The 15,674-nt window shown below is 34.6% G+C and overlaps 1 protein-coding gene across 1 annotated transcript in view; it reads right to left on the reverse strand.

Moving 5' to 3' along the window:
• The window catches only part of LOC141541795 (DBIRD complex subunit ZNF326-like), a 36,600-nt gene that overhangs the window by 19,232 nt on the left and 1,694 nt on the right, over window positions 1-15,674 (reverse strand). The window contains exons 2-4 of the mRNA XM_074266275.1: window positions 5,174-5,209; window positions 4,966-5,083; window positions 2,409-2,814 (exon numbers count right to left, since the gene is read on the reverse strand). Coding sequence (XP_074122376.1) covers window positions 2,409-2,814; window positions 4,966-5,083; window positions 5,174-5,209 — 560 coding nt within the window. The remainder of the gene's footprint in view (window positions 1-2,408; window positions 2,815-4,965; window positions 5,084-5,173; window positions 5,210-15,674) is intronic.

A 15,674-nucleotide genomic window follows, 5' to 3' on the forward strand; every position in this document is an offset into this window, starting at 1 on the left:
TTGTACAACTCTCTCTGACTACTCCTCTTCAGAGTTCCCAATTGAACTATCCCAAGAAAATACCTTAAATTGAATCTTTATTTTGCTACAACTCTGCCTTTCATTAAGCAGAAAAAGTCCTTGTCTTATAGCTTTAAGAAAGGTGATAAAATTCATTAGATCTTCACAGGCTAAAGATTAAGAGCTGAAAGGGACCCCAGATACAATCTAGTTCCAACACTTTTTCTGATACCCCATTTTACAGATAAAAAGACTGAGATCCAGAGAGATTAAACAACCTGCCCAACATCAGACAGGTTTTAAAGTAGGATCATTTATTACCCTCCAGACACAGCACAAAGAGTAAGCACATCTCATCTACTCTCTGAGCATTTCCCATGTGGAAAACAGATTATTAACTGTAGTTTCATGTAGAAAAAGGCTTACAGAAGGACACAAATCCAACTAATTTGTTATTCCTTTTTTTTCCTCTTCTCTAGGCACTACCAAAACTCCCAGAGAACAAATACCTCAGAGTTTTATTTAAACAACCACAAACTTCAAATACAAAACACAGGAGTAATCTGAAGAGAAGAAACCAATGGGAACTGTACAAGTGCTATCAGGGGAAAAAGAAAATCTTATTGGTTTATTTAATTCATCAAAAGAAGGAAAGAAAGAAAAAGCCCATTCAAACTGGACTGGTGAATCCAAAAAGCAGAAATATCTGTTTTACTGCCATGAAAACAAAACTGATGTTTCTTAAAAGTACTATTTTTAATCAGAATCCCCACCCAAAATTAAATAGGAAGTAGAAAATATTCTCAGTAATTCTATAATTTTAACACAAGTTTATATAGTCATTGAGTTTCATTTTTCAAATCTAAGATAAAAATCTCAACTATTTTCAATTTCTTTTATTTATATAATGTAATGATGGTATATGAAACAGTTATATTGTTTACAACTGCATATTATGCATGTGAACTATATTTAACCTAATCAGATGACTTACAGATTCATAAGTTAAAAAAACAAAACAATTCATTGATTATCCATTAAAGGTGCAATGCATTTTACATAAGTTAACTACCATAAATGCAAAATTTCTACACAAGAATATCAAGTTTTATTGAAGTACCACTGACTGTTAACAAGCAAAACATGTGCTTTCTTACGAATTTGCTCAAAATTACTTTCCTTTAAAAAGAACACCTGACTTTAAAATTTTATTTTTTTAATTAAAACAATGGCAGATATACAATAATTTTAACACCAAACTACAATATAACCCCCAATCCTACATTTACTTACTATAGACCAAACTACATCATAACCTCCAAATCTACAAACTTACTAGAAAAACTCTCATCAATCAAATTAGGTATGAATGCAAGTAATAAAAAACTTTTAAATTATATGTTTTAAAATTAAACATATTTAATATACTCATTTAAATGTTAACAATGCACAAATTTTTTGTTTTTTCTAGTCGTTCAGTCATTTTCAACCATGTCTGACTCTGTGACCCCATTTTGAGTTGTCATGGCAGAGATACTTGAGTGTTTGCCATTTCCTTCTCCAGCTTATTTTACAGATGAGGAACTGAGGCAAACAAGGTTAAGTGATTTGCCCAGGATCACACAGTTAGTAAGTGTCTGAGACTAAATTTAAACTTGATTCTCCCTGACTCTAGATCTATCCACTATGCCACTAGCTACCCTACAAATACATGTTTTTTAATTGTAAAAATTAAGACAATCAAAATATTAAACTACTTGTACATACTTACATGGAGGTGAACCAATGAAACATGTAGTAAGAGACTGCTTTAAAAAAATTAAAACTGAACAAAAACTATATTATACCAGCCCATTTAAAACATCTCCAAGCCCTCTATTAACCCCTTCCCCAACACAGAAATATGATTAAGCAAAAATAAAATGTTTCCAATGTTTAGTCTTTGTTATTTAATGTGAAATCTATTGAGAATTATGCTTGCCACAGGTTATAAGAAAAACTTTTTTGGGTCATACATTGCACCTTTAACCTATTCAAAACTTTAGGTTTCAGAGTTACCTTTTACAATAATCTAAGAATATCACACCAGCAAAAATGCTCGTGTTTACAAGGAAAAATGCAACTCCTTTTAACCCCTTTTAGACCAGACCTGTATCATCCTCACCTTTCCAGTAAAAGGATTTGGCAAAACTTCATGAACCACTCCTCTCCTTCTGCCATTCATTTTTAAAGAGATGCTAGAAAACACACTTTATCAACTTAAGAAAAACTTGTTTCCAACTCAGCTTGTTCTTAGTCAAAGTACAGTGGGATGAAAACAGTATGTGATCCATGTTTTAACTATGGTCTTGAAAGGGTTTAAAAGAGTGACTAGTAAAAAGAATCTGAAAAGATTCTGTTGTACTTACTCCTCGGCCTCGGCCTCTGCCTGTTGATGGTCCTCCAAAAGCATCATAGTTTCTGCTTCCAAACGTATTTTCAGGATAAGCAGGCGTTCCTCTCCCCCAAGAGCCTACAGGTGCAGGCTTCATATGGGGTGAAGAAGAACTGCTGCAGGAAGAGTAACTTTCTCTTCCTCTGTCCTCCATAAACCCAGGCCTCAATTTTGAACGGGAGTAAGGTGCTTCCCAGCTAGACCCGCCCTGGTTTCTACCTCCGAAAGAGTCAAGGCTATTCCGGTAGGAGCTCTCAAATCGACCACCATAACTACCTCCGAAGCGGCTTTGTTCGGGTTCATTAAAATCATAGCCAGATCTGTACAGATCTCGCCCACCCAGAGAAGACCCGGAGTCGTAAGACTCATAAGGTCCAAACCTGGAAAAGTTGCACAGTGAGGGAAAAAAAAAAGGTAAGCTTACTAATGTTAGACATTTCAAAAGACAAATTATCAGTTGACATTTATCAACTAAAATCCAGTTATGCTATGCTGATTTATACAATTCTGATTTTGTTTAAACTTGATTAGAGCTGGGCAATTTGGCACACAACCAGATAGAAAGCTATCTGAATCAATTTCTAAGAGGCAAGTTAACTTGATGTATCTATTTTATAGTGACTTTTCTATTCAAAAGAAAACATTTTCTCATCATTATTTAAGCCCAGCCCTAGTCTCAGGGGGAAAAAAATTCACCTGCTAGAGTTCAGCAGATAGTCAATTCTTCCTTTTTTGAACTCTTACCTCACATTGAAACATACACAGCATTTACAACACCTTAATTTTCAATTAAGAAACTATCCTGGACTATACAAACTAGGGAGAACCCAGAACTGAACCTTATGCACACCAAAAGTTTGTCACAAAACTATTCTATTGCCTCTGAAGCAGTCTAAAATTTGTATGCTATCCCTGTTAACAAATCATATCAATCTGTCAATCTTAGAGGTCAAGGTAAATAATCAATCCTCAACCTCTTTTCACTGGTAGACTACTAAGTCTAACAAATTCTAAAGGATTAAGGCACATGATACAGGACTGAAAAATGACATCTATCTCCAATACATGTCTTCTACCAATGAAATTTCAAGGCAGATGAAAAAAGTTTTGCATTGTTAATGATGAACAGTACATAGCATCAATTACTTTAAAAATAATTTCCTGACCAAAAATAAAAAACCTATAATCGCCTGAAACTGCCCTAAGGAAAGGAGCACATAATCTCCTCTCATTTTTAATAAAGAGAAATTCAACAGAAATTTTTTTAAAAAACTCTTTCTAGACTTATAAGTCACTCATATTATATAATTAAACTAATTCCAACAAACTTGTAGAAAGATGACTTACAAATGTTGCATGATATTTTATTTAGAAGTTAGTTTTATTAAAAGCCCCAAGTTACAAGCAAAAACAACACAAAATGCCTACAGAAATAGTCTATGCACATTTTCAATGAAATATGGTAATAACAGATATTTTAAAACATTAAAGCATATTACATTATTTCAATCATGTTCAGATTACTAAATGGAAGGTACTATTTACTTCAGAAACTCAGCAAGTAGGAAAAAAAAATAGCATTTTCCCTTTAAAAAAAAACAAAAACAACAACACCTGACAAGTATCAAAAGCTAAAAGAGGCAACACAGCAAACATCAGGGGAAAAGTGAAATCTACCACTGAGGAACCCAGACCTTATAATATGGGAATGAGGACATCAGTTTCCTTTTCTCCTAACTACTTTGAATACATTCAATAGGATTCTTTATGCCTACGGGACCTGCAGATCCCTTTATTCCAGAATGTGATTAAACCTTATAAGTGATTAACTAAACCTTAAGCTTACATAGTAGCAACATTTAAATTTAAATAACATTGTACCTATATTAAAAATAAGCAAATATGCTAGTTATCCTACAGTTTATGCTTTTTTGGTGTAAGCAGTACCTGCCAATAAAATAACCTGGATATGATTTAAAGAGAAGAAAAAGCTTATAATTACAATATACTCTTGTACTTATACATTAAAATTAAAAGAATATGAATATCTATTTTAAATATGTTCCTTAGATATAGAATACTGGTAAATAAGCTTACTTAAAATCATACTAGTTAAAAATGCTTTGCTATTTTTCCCACCATTCCCAATTAAGAATAGATTGAGAAAAATAATCAAAAAATATTGAAGCCAGTAATAAAAGGGCCAAAATTATCCTAGATCTCAAATGATTTGGGACACTTAGTTTGAATATTAGATAATGGTTAAAATTAAGTTCTACTTAAAAAGATATTAAAATATTTTATAAACATTCCTATTTTTTAGTTATTTTGGATTTCCCAGAAAGAGTATATTGTCCAGTTATTTTTTTAATCATTACATCTTTTAGATACTCATGATAAGTTTTCAATTTAATATGAATTTGTTGATAACAAGAATTAAACATTATATCTAAGGAACTTAAAAATATTTTATTTTGAATCTTAAATTAAGCTGCTGAATCACTTGGTCAAAAGAATTTTAAGCAATTTACCTGTTACCACCACCACCACCACCACCACTATGATTGTCCATGTCATAGGACTGGTTTAGGTAGGAGTCCATGGATCTTGGACCTCCAAAGGAGCCATGGCCATAATCACGATCCATCCCTGTAAAAAAGTTACAAGAAATTAAATTAAGCTTACTTTTATTGAAACTCAAATGAAGAATTTTTAGATAAATAACTTTAAATGTCAAACCTCCATAAAATCCATGGCCATAATCCCGATCTATTCCTAAAAGAGAAAAATAAAAAGTCAGTACTACTCACTCTAAAGTCACGAGTTTGTTTCTAGCCCTCTGATGGAAATTCAAAAAGACCTTTGCATCCAACACTGGAGCTTATTATTCTGCTTATGAATTTCACAAATTCAATAGAAATTAAAAACTTTCTAGACTTATAAATTACTCATATTATACAATTAAACTAATTCCAACAAACTTGTAGAAAGATGACTTACAAGTGTTAAGTGTGCTTATGAATTTTAATTTCAAAAATTAAAAATATATATTTCAACTCTGCATGCTGATAACCAATAAAGAAAAACAATAAATTATACAAAGAAAAATAGTTCCATCAGAATGTCCTAAACGATTTGTCTATCTGTAAAAGTGCTATGCTTTTCTCATTATCTTATGGTATGTTTAAGACAATTCAAATTGTCAGAAAATCTTCCCTTAGACAAAAATTACAACTTCTATCATCTATTATCTCTAAATTTGACAGACTCAGAATGAGATTCCTAACAATGTGCTATCTTAATAATATTTCATAACAGACGATCATCAATTCACTTTCTGGTCATAAGACTCTCTTTAAAATGTTAAATATTGAAGACTCTCAGAATTTTTGTCTTATATAGATTATATTTACACTTAAAATAATTTAAAATTTAAATATTTCATAATTAGTATGAAAATAACAATTTTCATAAATTTCATAATTTCCAAATACATAATTGGAAATCTAACACCCTGAACCCAGGAAGCCCTGAAAAGCTCTCAAAGACCCCAAGAAGTTTGAAGACCATACTCTGATACAACTAGGTAGCACAGTGGATAAAGCATTACACTTGACTTAGGAACATCTGAGATCAAATCCAGTCTCAAAAACTTACTACTATGTGAGCCTGGATAAGTCACTTCACTTTAGTATACCTCAGTTTCCTCACTGTAAAAAGGAAATAGTATATATCTCCCAGGCTTGTTATGAGGATCAAATAGGATAGTAAAATACAAAAGAGATTAGTCACTACCTAAAACATTTTCTAATCCTCCAGACTAGAGAGCAGCACAGACAAATATATAATGAAAAAAAATCCTATTATAAATCTTACTCAAAACTGACCCTGACTGAAAAAAAAAAAAAAAATCAACCTTTTTTCCCTAAAAAAAGTTCTGCACTTTGCTTCAAAGAATATTGTTGGAACTAAGTTCAATTACTTGGAGAAAAGAAGAAAGTGTTTTAGAAACAAGTAGTAATGAGACAAACCAACTCAAGTCTACACAGTATCTTCTAGTTCCTCTTTAAAACTCCCTCCCATCTGTCCTCCAGGTACTGTTACAGAACTTCCATTTAGGACAATATAATATTCCTCAGAATATTTTACCCAAATCCTCTTCTTTTTTGGTTCAGAAAGTATGACATAATGACTAGAGCAAGTGTCAAACATCCATCTTCTTTTCTAGCTAATATTTAGTCCCTAGGTCAATCAATCCTCAATTACTGAAGAAAACTAAACTCCAAGCAAAAGTTTCCTCTATTATAGTAACTAATGTAGTTCAGGGGTATCTCTAAAGTTTCTTCCAGCTCTAATAACCTTTCCTATTAGAGAAGAATAAGACAAATTCTTATAATAAGACAAATATATAGGATTCTTTTAATGGGGAAAAAAAGGTTATCATAAACTCTAGATTCCAATTATACAAAACTGTCCCTGCTTAAAAAAAAAATCATTTTTCCCCCTAAAAAAATTCTGCATTTAATTTTATAAAATCCATGGGTAATTCACTTAGGAAATGTTTCCTAATTCACAAAACAAAAAAATTAAATGACCTTCATTAGCAACACTGACAAGAAAATAGGAAAGGAGAGAAAAAGGCTAAGCATTATGTTAATTTAATTACTTATACTCTAAGTTTGAGTTATATGTCCATTAAACCATTACTCAAAAAACTAAGCCAATTCAAAGTATCATAGGTTTTACCGCAGAAAAGACCTAGAAATGATTTATCTAGTTTAGTGGTATCAAATTCAAATAGAAACACATCTCTTCTATTTTACATGCTGACTTACAAATTACAAATTAAAATCACATTGTAGTATATTCTTATTTTGTAAACATTTCCCAAATACATCTTTAGGCAGCACTCAATAATATATTCATTTCAGATACAAGAACTTTAAAGTTCCAGATAGGTAATAATCTTTACTTGATTAAACAGAAGAGCAAGGTTTTGAAACCAAATCTTCTGATTTCAAATGTAATTCTGTTTAAAACATAAAAATACAAAAGTACTAAATTCAAAATGAAAAATATCCACTGACTTGTTAATGAGAATCATGAAGTTCTACCTATACTGCAGGAATGCTCGCTAAAGACAGACAATAGAAGGACATCTATGTGGTGCTAGAAGGATAACCACTGCTCAAAAAATTAAAATCTACTCATAGTGACAACAATGACTGAAATTTTGCCATTATTTTAATTTTGTCCTTTAGAATTAAACATTACCTTGTCCTCTTCAGGGTCCTCTTTTAAAATGTAAACATCTATTTCTTCATCTCTATCAAAATTTCACAAAAATTACCTACCCAGGCATTAAAAGCATCCATGATAAAAGTATAAAATTGAAAAAGGCAGTCTTTTGCAAATGAAATTTTATTAACAAATCATACCTTTAAAATAACAAAATTGAATGGAATAGAGAATTACAAGATCCCATTGGTGCTTACGATTTGATGACTATAAAAAATGCATTTGATTCAGAATAAGGAAACCCTGCTTCAAGGATTTCAAAGAAGTATCTCCTATGCATATGTTAAAATCCTACATTACTTAAAAAATAAAATCTAACAAATAAATTTAGTGATATTTGGATAATTTCTATCAAATGAGGCATAAAACAAGATGTCAAAGATGTCTACAACTATCACCAAAAATGTCAAAAGCAGAGACCAAATGAAAAACATAAAAGAATTTCCAAGGCCGATTTCACTAATGTCTCAAATATGGCTAACTTGATTAGCCAAGCCCTCTGGCTCAACAAAGCCTCCAAAATTAGATGACAGTTTACTAGTTTAGAGTTATATGGGTATGTAAAGGGTTTTACACATATTAGCTCATTAAACTTTGCAAAAACCTATTAAGTAAATGTTATTTTCTCCATTTTACAGATAAGAGAAGTTGAATGAGGTAAAGTGATGTGCCTAATGATCTGTACAATAGTTACCTGGATAGGAGACAGTATTAGAACAAAGGTTTTTCTGACGCCAAGTCCAGTACTTATACAATATATCACACTGCTTCTCAAAATTTATAAACACCCAGGAAAAACCATATAAAGCAATTGAAAGTCTAGGTAAAAATTCAAACTTCAATCAATATGTAATTAAATAGATAAGTGATATAGCTTGGTCATAAAACAAATGGAACAATGAAATGAGCCCAAAACATAACAAGAAAAAAGAACACCCTGCAATGACTTTGAAATTTACACAATATCTTCAATAATGCTAAAACAAAAACCCATAAACAATAATATTCTTCCAGTAATGCTCTATGGCTACAATACAAAAGTCTCTCAAAGTGAACTTCAAGGCAATGGAGGGACATTCACTGGGCATGTGATACAGCAGCAAAGGGACTAACTACCATCTACCCACAACCTGTACAAGCCAAGGCAAGCCATTCAGCTTCTCTGCACTCCAGGTTTTTATTTATTTAAGAAAAAAAAAAAGAAAAAAAAAAAAAGGAAGCTACTTTAGAAGAATTCAACTTGCAATCTATGATTCTGCAACACATTACAAGCTACACAAGAGAGACATCAAAAAGAATGTCTTCAAAGAGATGTAACCAAAAAAAAAAAAAAAAAAAAAAAAAGGAATATGTATCTATACATCAAAAAAACATACAAAAATGAACCCAGCATATTTAGCAATGATCTTGCAAAGAATATCCAGGAAAACAAGGCAAGTAGCACACATGAAAAAATCATCACAGATAGGTGATCAGATTACACTTGTATTAAGTTAAAACGGTATATTCATTTGTTGTTAAAGAAATGTATACATAATACAATGTTAGTGACCTTAGAGAGCTGGTGCTCTATCCACCTAGCTGCCCAAGTAATCTTTAATAAACAAACTAATCATTTTCTCAAAATTGCCTAATCACTGCTTTAAAATCTATTATACATATATATATGCACATATATATATATATATTGGGTCTTATCACCCATTCTTCTTTATTGGTTAATCTTCCACTTTCAAACTAGCCATCTGCTCTCAGGCCTTCTCTCCAGCATTCTCTCCCTTGGCAATGTCAAGTGAACTTTGAAGCTCCCACCACCTGCTCCATGCTAGGGATACAAAGAGACAGTCTCTGCTCTTAAGAAGCTTACACTCTAAAGAAGGAAGACAACACAAGAAGAGAAGCTGGGGAGGAGGGGCCCCGCAAAGGGCAGAAAGCATGGTTCATGATAAAGCTCTGTTCGAAGGAGAGCAGGTGGCTAGGAAATGAAGAAATGACTGGCCCAGGAGTCTACATCAGAAGGGGAGAGGGGACTGAGGGGACTGATAACTTTGAGCACCAAGGCTAGTCCAATCTCACAAGATGATGAGTTTTCTGATGTTGCCATTCCTGAAGCAATGTAGTTCCCAAAGGAGTGCAGCAGGGTTGACAAGCAAGAGGTATTGACATGGGGCTTTGAAGGGAGCTGCTATAATTCCAAATATCTACTCCCATGTTTGACTTCTTCCCTCAGCTCAGGTCTCACTTATATTTGCTTTATATGCATTATATGATATCCCACCACCCCTGTCTAAAAACACTAATCTGGCTCCACTCCCTCAGCCCTGCCCCACCCTGCCCTGAGCCAGTGATGCTTCCCCCTCCTTCTGCCTCCAGAGCCTCTTGCAGAGTGAGCCCCTTCCTCAGGAAAGGGGACCAGCCACTCTCCTTCCACCAGGTCGTTCCCTCAGCCAGACTGTCTGTCTGCTGAGCCCTCCCTCAACCCCCATCCTACCACACAGTCCCAGCCCATCCTGCTGCCAGGGTGCCCAGTGGCCTGAGTCAGCACTTTGCACCAGTGCTAGGAGAGGGGATGTGGTTGTGAGACTAGACCTCCGTGATCCTGAGTGGTTCAAAGGACCCCTATAGGCCTCACTCATAGTTTCCTCCATTGGGGTGGGTGGCATAGTGGAAGAGAACTGGGACCACAGCGCTAACTTCTTTTGAGTTCCTCACCAAGGAACTGAGCCTGAGTCAGGACCCATTTAACCCTGATTCTACCCCCTCGAGCCTTGACAATTGGCAAGAAGAGCTCAGTGAAGACGTTTCTATGAGAGCCCAGAGAGAGTGCTGACTGACCAGTGGAGATCTCTGCCTGTACCTATAACCCAAGGACTCTCCTTAGGGAGAGCAGAATAAAATGGAGCCCTGTGTTTGGTTGAAAAATTAAAACAAAAACACTGAATTAATCAGCTTCCCTGTAAAGTCAGGCTTCAACCTGTTAATCCTGCCATTCTTCTGGGCATTCCAATCCATAAGTTCACACTATTCCCTCTCTCTTTAGCCCACTCACATACACCCTACCCTGTAATTTACTCTCACACATTCTACCACAGTACTATCCCTCAACCAGTAATGCTCTCCACTCACACTGTGACCATCCTAGCTCCAATCCACATCACTGCTCTCTCTTAAACTGTACAAAATCTAACTGCATTCCCTGCCTCCAATCTCTCCCCTTTCCAATTCATCTTTCACAAGGTTATCAGAGTAATTTTTCAATACAGATTTTACTACATCATCCCTTGTTCATACACATATATGTATATTTGTGTACGTGTGTCTGTGTCTGTGTACATTCATATTCTTTAGCTTGTCATTTAACACTGAGTCCAGTTTATGTTGGGCCCAGCCACACTGTTCTTTCACAAACTATCTATTACTGCCAAAATGGGTGATTAGCCACTGGGGAGTTTACCTCATGCTTTCCCATTCCTATGCAGACAGTCAGTCTTCAGGGTCTGGAATGAGCCCCTTCCAAATCTTAACATATATGCTGAAATCCTTTCTTCAAGGTCCATATGAGAAGTCACTTTCTCCTTGAAGCTTGCCTTGATTCCTCACACCACATTAAAAACAATTTCTCTACCTTAAACGTTCTTAAAATACTTTGTTTGAATGTCTCCCTTAATCCTTATCATATTTTATCTTGTATCACATCAATCTGTAAATCCGATTGATACTTTTATTAGGAACGTTTCATCTTTTGAGTCCAATAAACTGACAGCTTCCTAAGAGTAGGGGTTGCTAATGGGTAATTTTGATTATATTAAATTAAAAAGGTTTTGTGTAAAGATTAGAAACAGAAAACTAGGGGGAGGGTAATTTTACATCCAAGGTTTCTGATAAAAGCCTCATTTCTAAAATAGAGAAATGACTCAAATTTAGAAGAATGCAAGCCATTGGGGCAGCTAGGTGGTGCAATGGATAAAGCACCAGCCTTGATGTCAGGAAAACCCCGAGTTCAAATTTGGCCTCAGACACTTAACACTTCCTAGCTTATGACCCTAGGCAAGTCACTTAACCCCAAATGCCTCAGGAAAAAAAAAAAAAAGAATGCAAGCCATTGTCTAATTGATAAATGGTCAAAGGATATAAACAGATAATTTTCAGATGAAGAAATTAAAGCCATTTTGAGAGTCACATTAAAAAATGCTCTAAATCATTGTTGATTAGAAAATCTGAGCTCTGAGGTACTACTACCCACCTCTCAGATCCGCTAAAATGAGAGGAAAAGGTAATAATAAATGAAGGGGATGTGAGAAAACTGAGACACTAATACATTGTTGGTGGAGTTGTGAACTGATCCAACCATTCTAGAGAGCAATTTAGAACTATGCTCAAAGGGCTATCAAACTGCATATCCTTTGACCCAGCAGTGCTATTACTAGATCGTATCCCAAGGAAATCATAAAGGAGGGAAAAAGACCTAGATGTGCAAAAATACTTGTGATAGCCCTTTTTGTAGTGGCAAGAAAATGGAAACTTGAGTGGAAGCTCATCAGTTGGAGAATGGCTGAATAAGTAATGGTTTATGAATGGGATGGAATGTTATTGCTGTATAACAAACAATAAGCAGGGTAGCTAGGTAGTACAGTGGATAGAATTGTAAAGGGGGGAGGGGAAGAGGAATTATAAGGGGGGAGGGAGGGAGGAGACAATAATCAGGATGATTTCAGAAAGGCCTGAAAGGACTTATATGGAACTGATGCTAAGTGAAGTGACCAGTTCCAATGGTCTTGTGATGGAGAGAGCCATCCACATCCAGAAAGAGGACTATGGGGACTGAATGTGGAACACAATATAGTATTTTTTGGTAATTGTTGTTTGCTTGTGTGTTTTTTTTCTCTCATTTATTTTCCCTTTTGATCTTATTTTTCTTGTGCATCATGATAAATGTAGAAATATGTTTAGAAAATTTGCATATGCTTAACCTATATTGGATTATTTTCTGTCTAGGGAAGGGAGATGAGGGAAAGGGAAGAAGAAAGATTTAGAACACAGGGTTTTGCAATGGTGAATGTTGAAAACTATATTTGTGGGGCAGTTAGGTAGCTCAGTAGTTAGAGCACTAGCCCTGAAGGCTGGAGGATTTGAGATTTTATCACTCCCGGAAAGGGGCCTGCAGCAGTGTGGGGAGGTCCCAATACTTATATACTGCTATACAGTGATAAGAGATCTCAAAGGAGGGAAAGGGACTCACATGTATAAAATGTTTGTGGCAGCCCTTTCTGTACTGGCAAAGAACTGGAACCTGAGTATTTGCCCATCAATTGGAGAATGGCTGAATAAGTTATGGTATATGAATGTAATAGGGTATTATTGTTCTATAAGAAAAGATCGGGAGGATGATTTCAGAGAACTTACATGAACTGATGCTAAGTGAACTGAGCAGAACCAGGAAATCATTGTACACACAACAAAAGAAGACTATATGATGATCAATTCTGATAGACGTGGCTTTCTTCAACAATGAGGTGATTCAGACCAGCTCCAATGATCTTGTGATGAAGAAAGGACTATAGGAACTGAGTGTGAACATTGTCACTCTTTTTGTTATTTGCTCACACTTTATTTTCTTTTTTTTCTTCTTATATTTTTCCAGTCTGATTTGATTTTTCTTGGGCAGCAAAATAATTGTATAAATAAGTGTGCATATATTGGATTTAACATACATTTCTACCATGTTTACTATCTATTGGACTACTTGCCATCAAAGGAAGAGAGTAGTTGGGGGGGGGGGGTGGAATTGGAACACAAGGTTTTGCAAGGATTAATGTCGCAGAATTATCCATGTATGTGTTTTTAAAAATAAAAAGCTTTAATTAACTTTTTTTTCAAAACCTGGCAAAAAATTTAATTGCATTTTTTAACTTAACCCTGTGTGGATGGGAAAATGGAACATCTATCTCTATGTGTTATTTAGAAACTCTTAACTAAGAATCTAGGTTAAGATTGTTGCAAGAAATTTTCACTAAGGGTCAGGCCTTATGGCCTTCTATCAGGTTTTTCTGATTATTCCCACAGCTGCCAAACTTGTGGGTATGGACTGCTAGATCATCTAAAAGAAGTCCCTGCTCTTGAGTAGAAAGCAGAACCCTCCAGTGACCTCAAGTTTTGTCTAGTATGACATCCAGATGAGACAGCTGTCCCAAGATTCCAGACAAGGGCTAAGTATACTGTCTTAGTTGGTTTTTTCCTCCCTCTTCTTTTTTATTTCAAGTATGTACTGGTATTTTCTCCCTCTATTTCCTTGGTCTCCCTCTCTTTTCTGCTTGCAAGCAAACAGTGGCCAGCAATAACACTTATTCAATAATACCTGGGACAAACTACCCTCAAGGAACTGACCTCCTGGGATAAAAATGCTCATGCTGGCCAAATTAACCTCTTGTAGCATCTTGGCTTATACTTGCCTCTCTTTTATTGGGCAGAAGGATAAAGTATTCTCTGAACTCAGACAACCCTGGACAAGTACCCATGTTCCAATTATGAAGCCCTGGAATGAATCAAACTTTTCTTATTGCTGTTACTCCTGCTACAGCTTACTGAGGGAGGGAGCCAGCATTTTCTTTTCTTTGAAATAAAACTTCTATTTGAATCCTGAATCTTCTGTATCTAGCCTGCTCAATTCAGCTGAAGTCATCCACAGGTTAGAGGCCAGTTTGAGACAATTAACAATGCCAACACATGTGGATATATTTAATATTAAAGATCCTCCTTAGAAAAATTACAATCTACAAGTCAAGTTCCTTCACAACAAAAAGTTCTCAAAAACCAAAACATTTCCAAATTCAGATACACCTTTATTTAAAAAGTAGTCAACATAATTCAATTCCAATACAACAAATGAGCAAAGTTGAGTCTCTGCAGTTCCAACCTTTGTTAACTTCTACACCAGCAAATGATGTTCCATAGCAAAGAAGGCACATTGATAGAAAACCCTCAATTCTTCTAAGTTAGAAAATACAAATAAGATGTGAAGTTTAAATTTATTAAGACGATTAAACAAATACTTGTTGATTTCACTATGTACTAGGTGCAAGGCACTAGGTTGTCAGGCAATGAAAATGGTTAAGGGGTTGCTCTCCATTAGTTTTTGCTTTAGGGAATTCTCCTGACTGGCAATAGAGAAAAGGGTAGAAGAGGAAAGAGAAGACTCAAATAACAAATGTAGATGAACTAACTGAACAAAGTATTTGAAGTCTTAATTAAAAATTGTTCTAGAATAGGGGTTCTTCAACCTGAGGGATCTGTGAATATATTTTTATTTTATATTTTAATAATATTACTTAAACACAATCAGTTTTCTTGGTAATTCTATGTATTTTACCTTATGCATTTAAAAACAATTATTCTGAGAAGAGGTCCTGAAGCTTCAACAAATTACCACAAGAGTCCAGGATACATAAAGGAATCCTGCCTTAAGCACAAAGCGAGTATAATATGACATAGTATTAGGCTTGGGAGAAGATCTGCATTCAAAACTCACTTCATTCAGTAAAGGAAGAATTTAGAGAGCATAACAAAATGTAAAAGATAATTTTGATTATATAAAATTTAAAAACTTTTACATACACAAACCAATGCAACCAAAATTAAAAGGAAAGCAGAAACCTGAAGGGAAAACTTTTCAACAAGTATCTCTAATAAAAGGCCTCACTTCTCAAATTTATATAGAATTGAGTCAGATATATAAGAACACAATGTCTAATTTTAATAAAAGAATAATCAAATATTGCATTCTCCCTCATCAAAAAAATTTTACTTATGACTTAATTGCTTAATAGATATGTGGAAAAATGCTAGATTCATTTTTATATGGATCATTTAATGAGTCGACAGAGGGCTCCCAAAGTTAAAAAGACTTGCCTCTGACACTTATGACCTATATCATCATGGAAAACAA

This window comes from Sminthopsis crassicaudata, chromosome 4, assembly GCF_048593235.1.
Source record: "Sminthopsis crassicaudata isolate SCR6 chromosome 4, ASM4859323v1, whole genome shotgun sequence".
Classification (NCBI taxonomy): domain Eukaryota; kingdom Metazoa; phylum Chordata; class Mammalia; order Dasyuromorphia; family Dasyuridae; genus Sminthopsis; species Sminthopsis crassicaudata.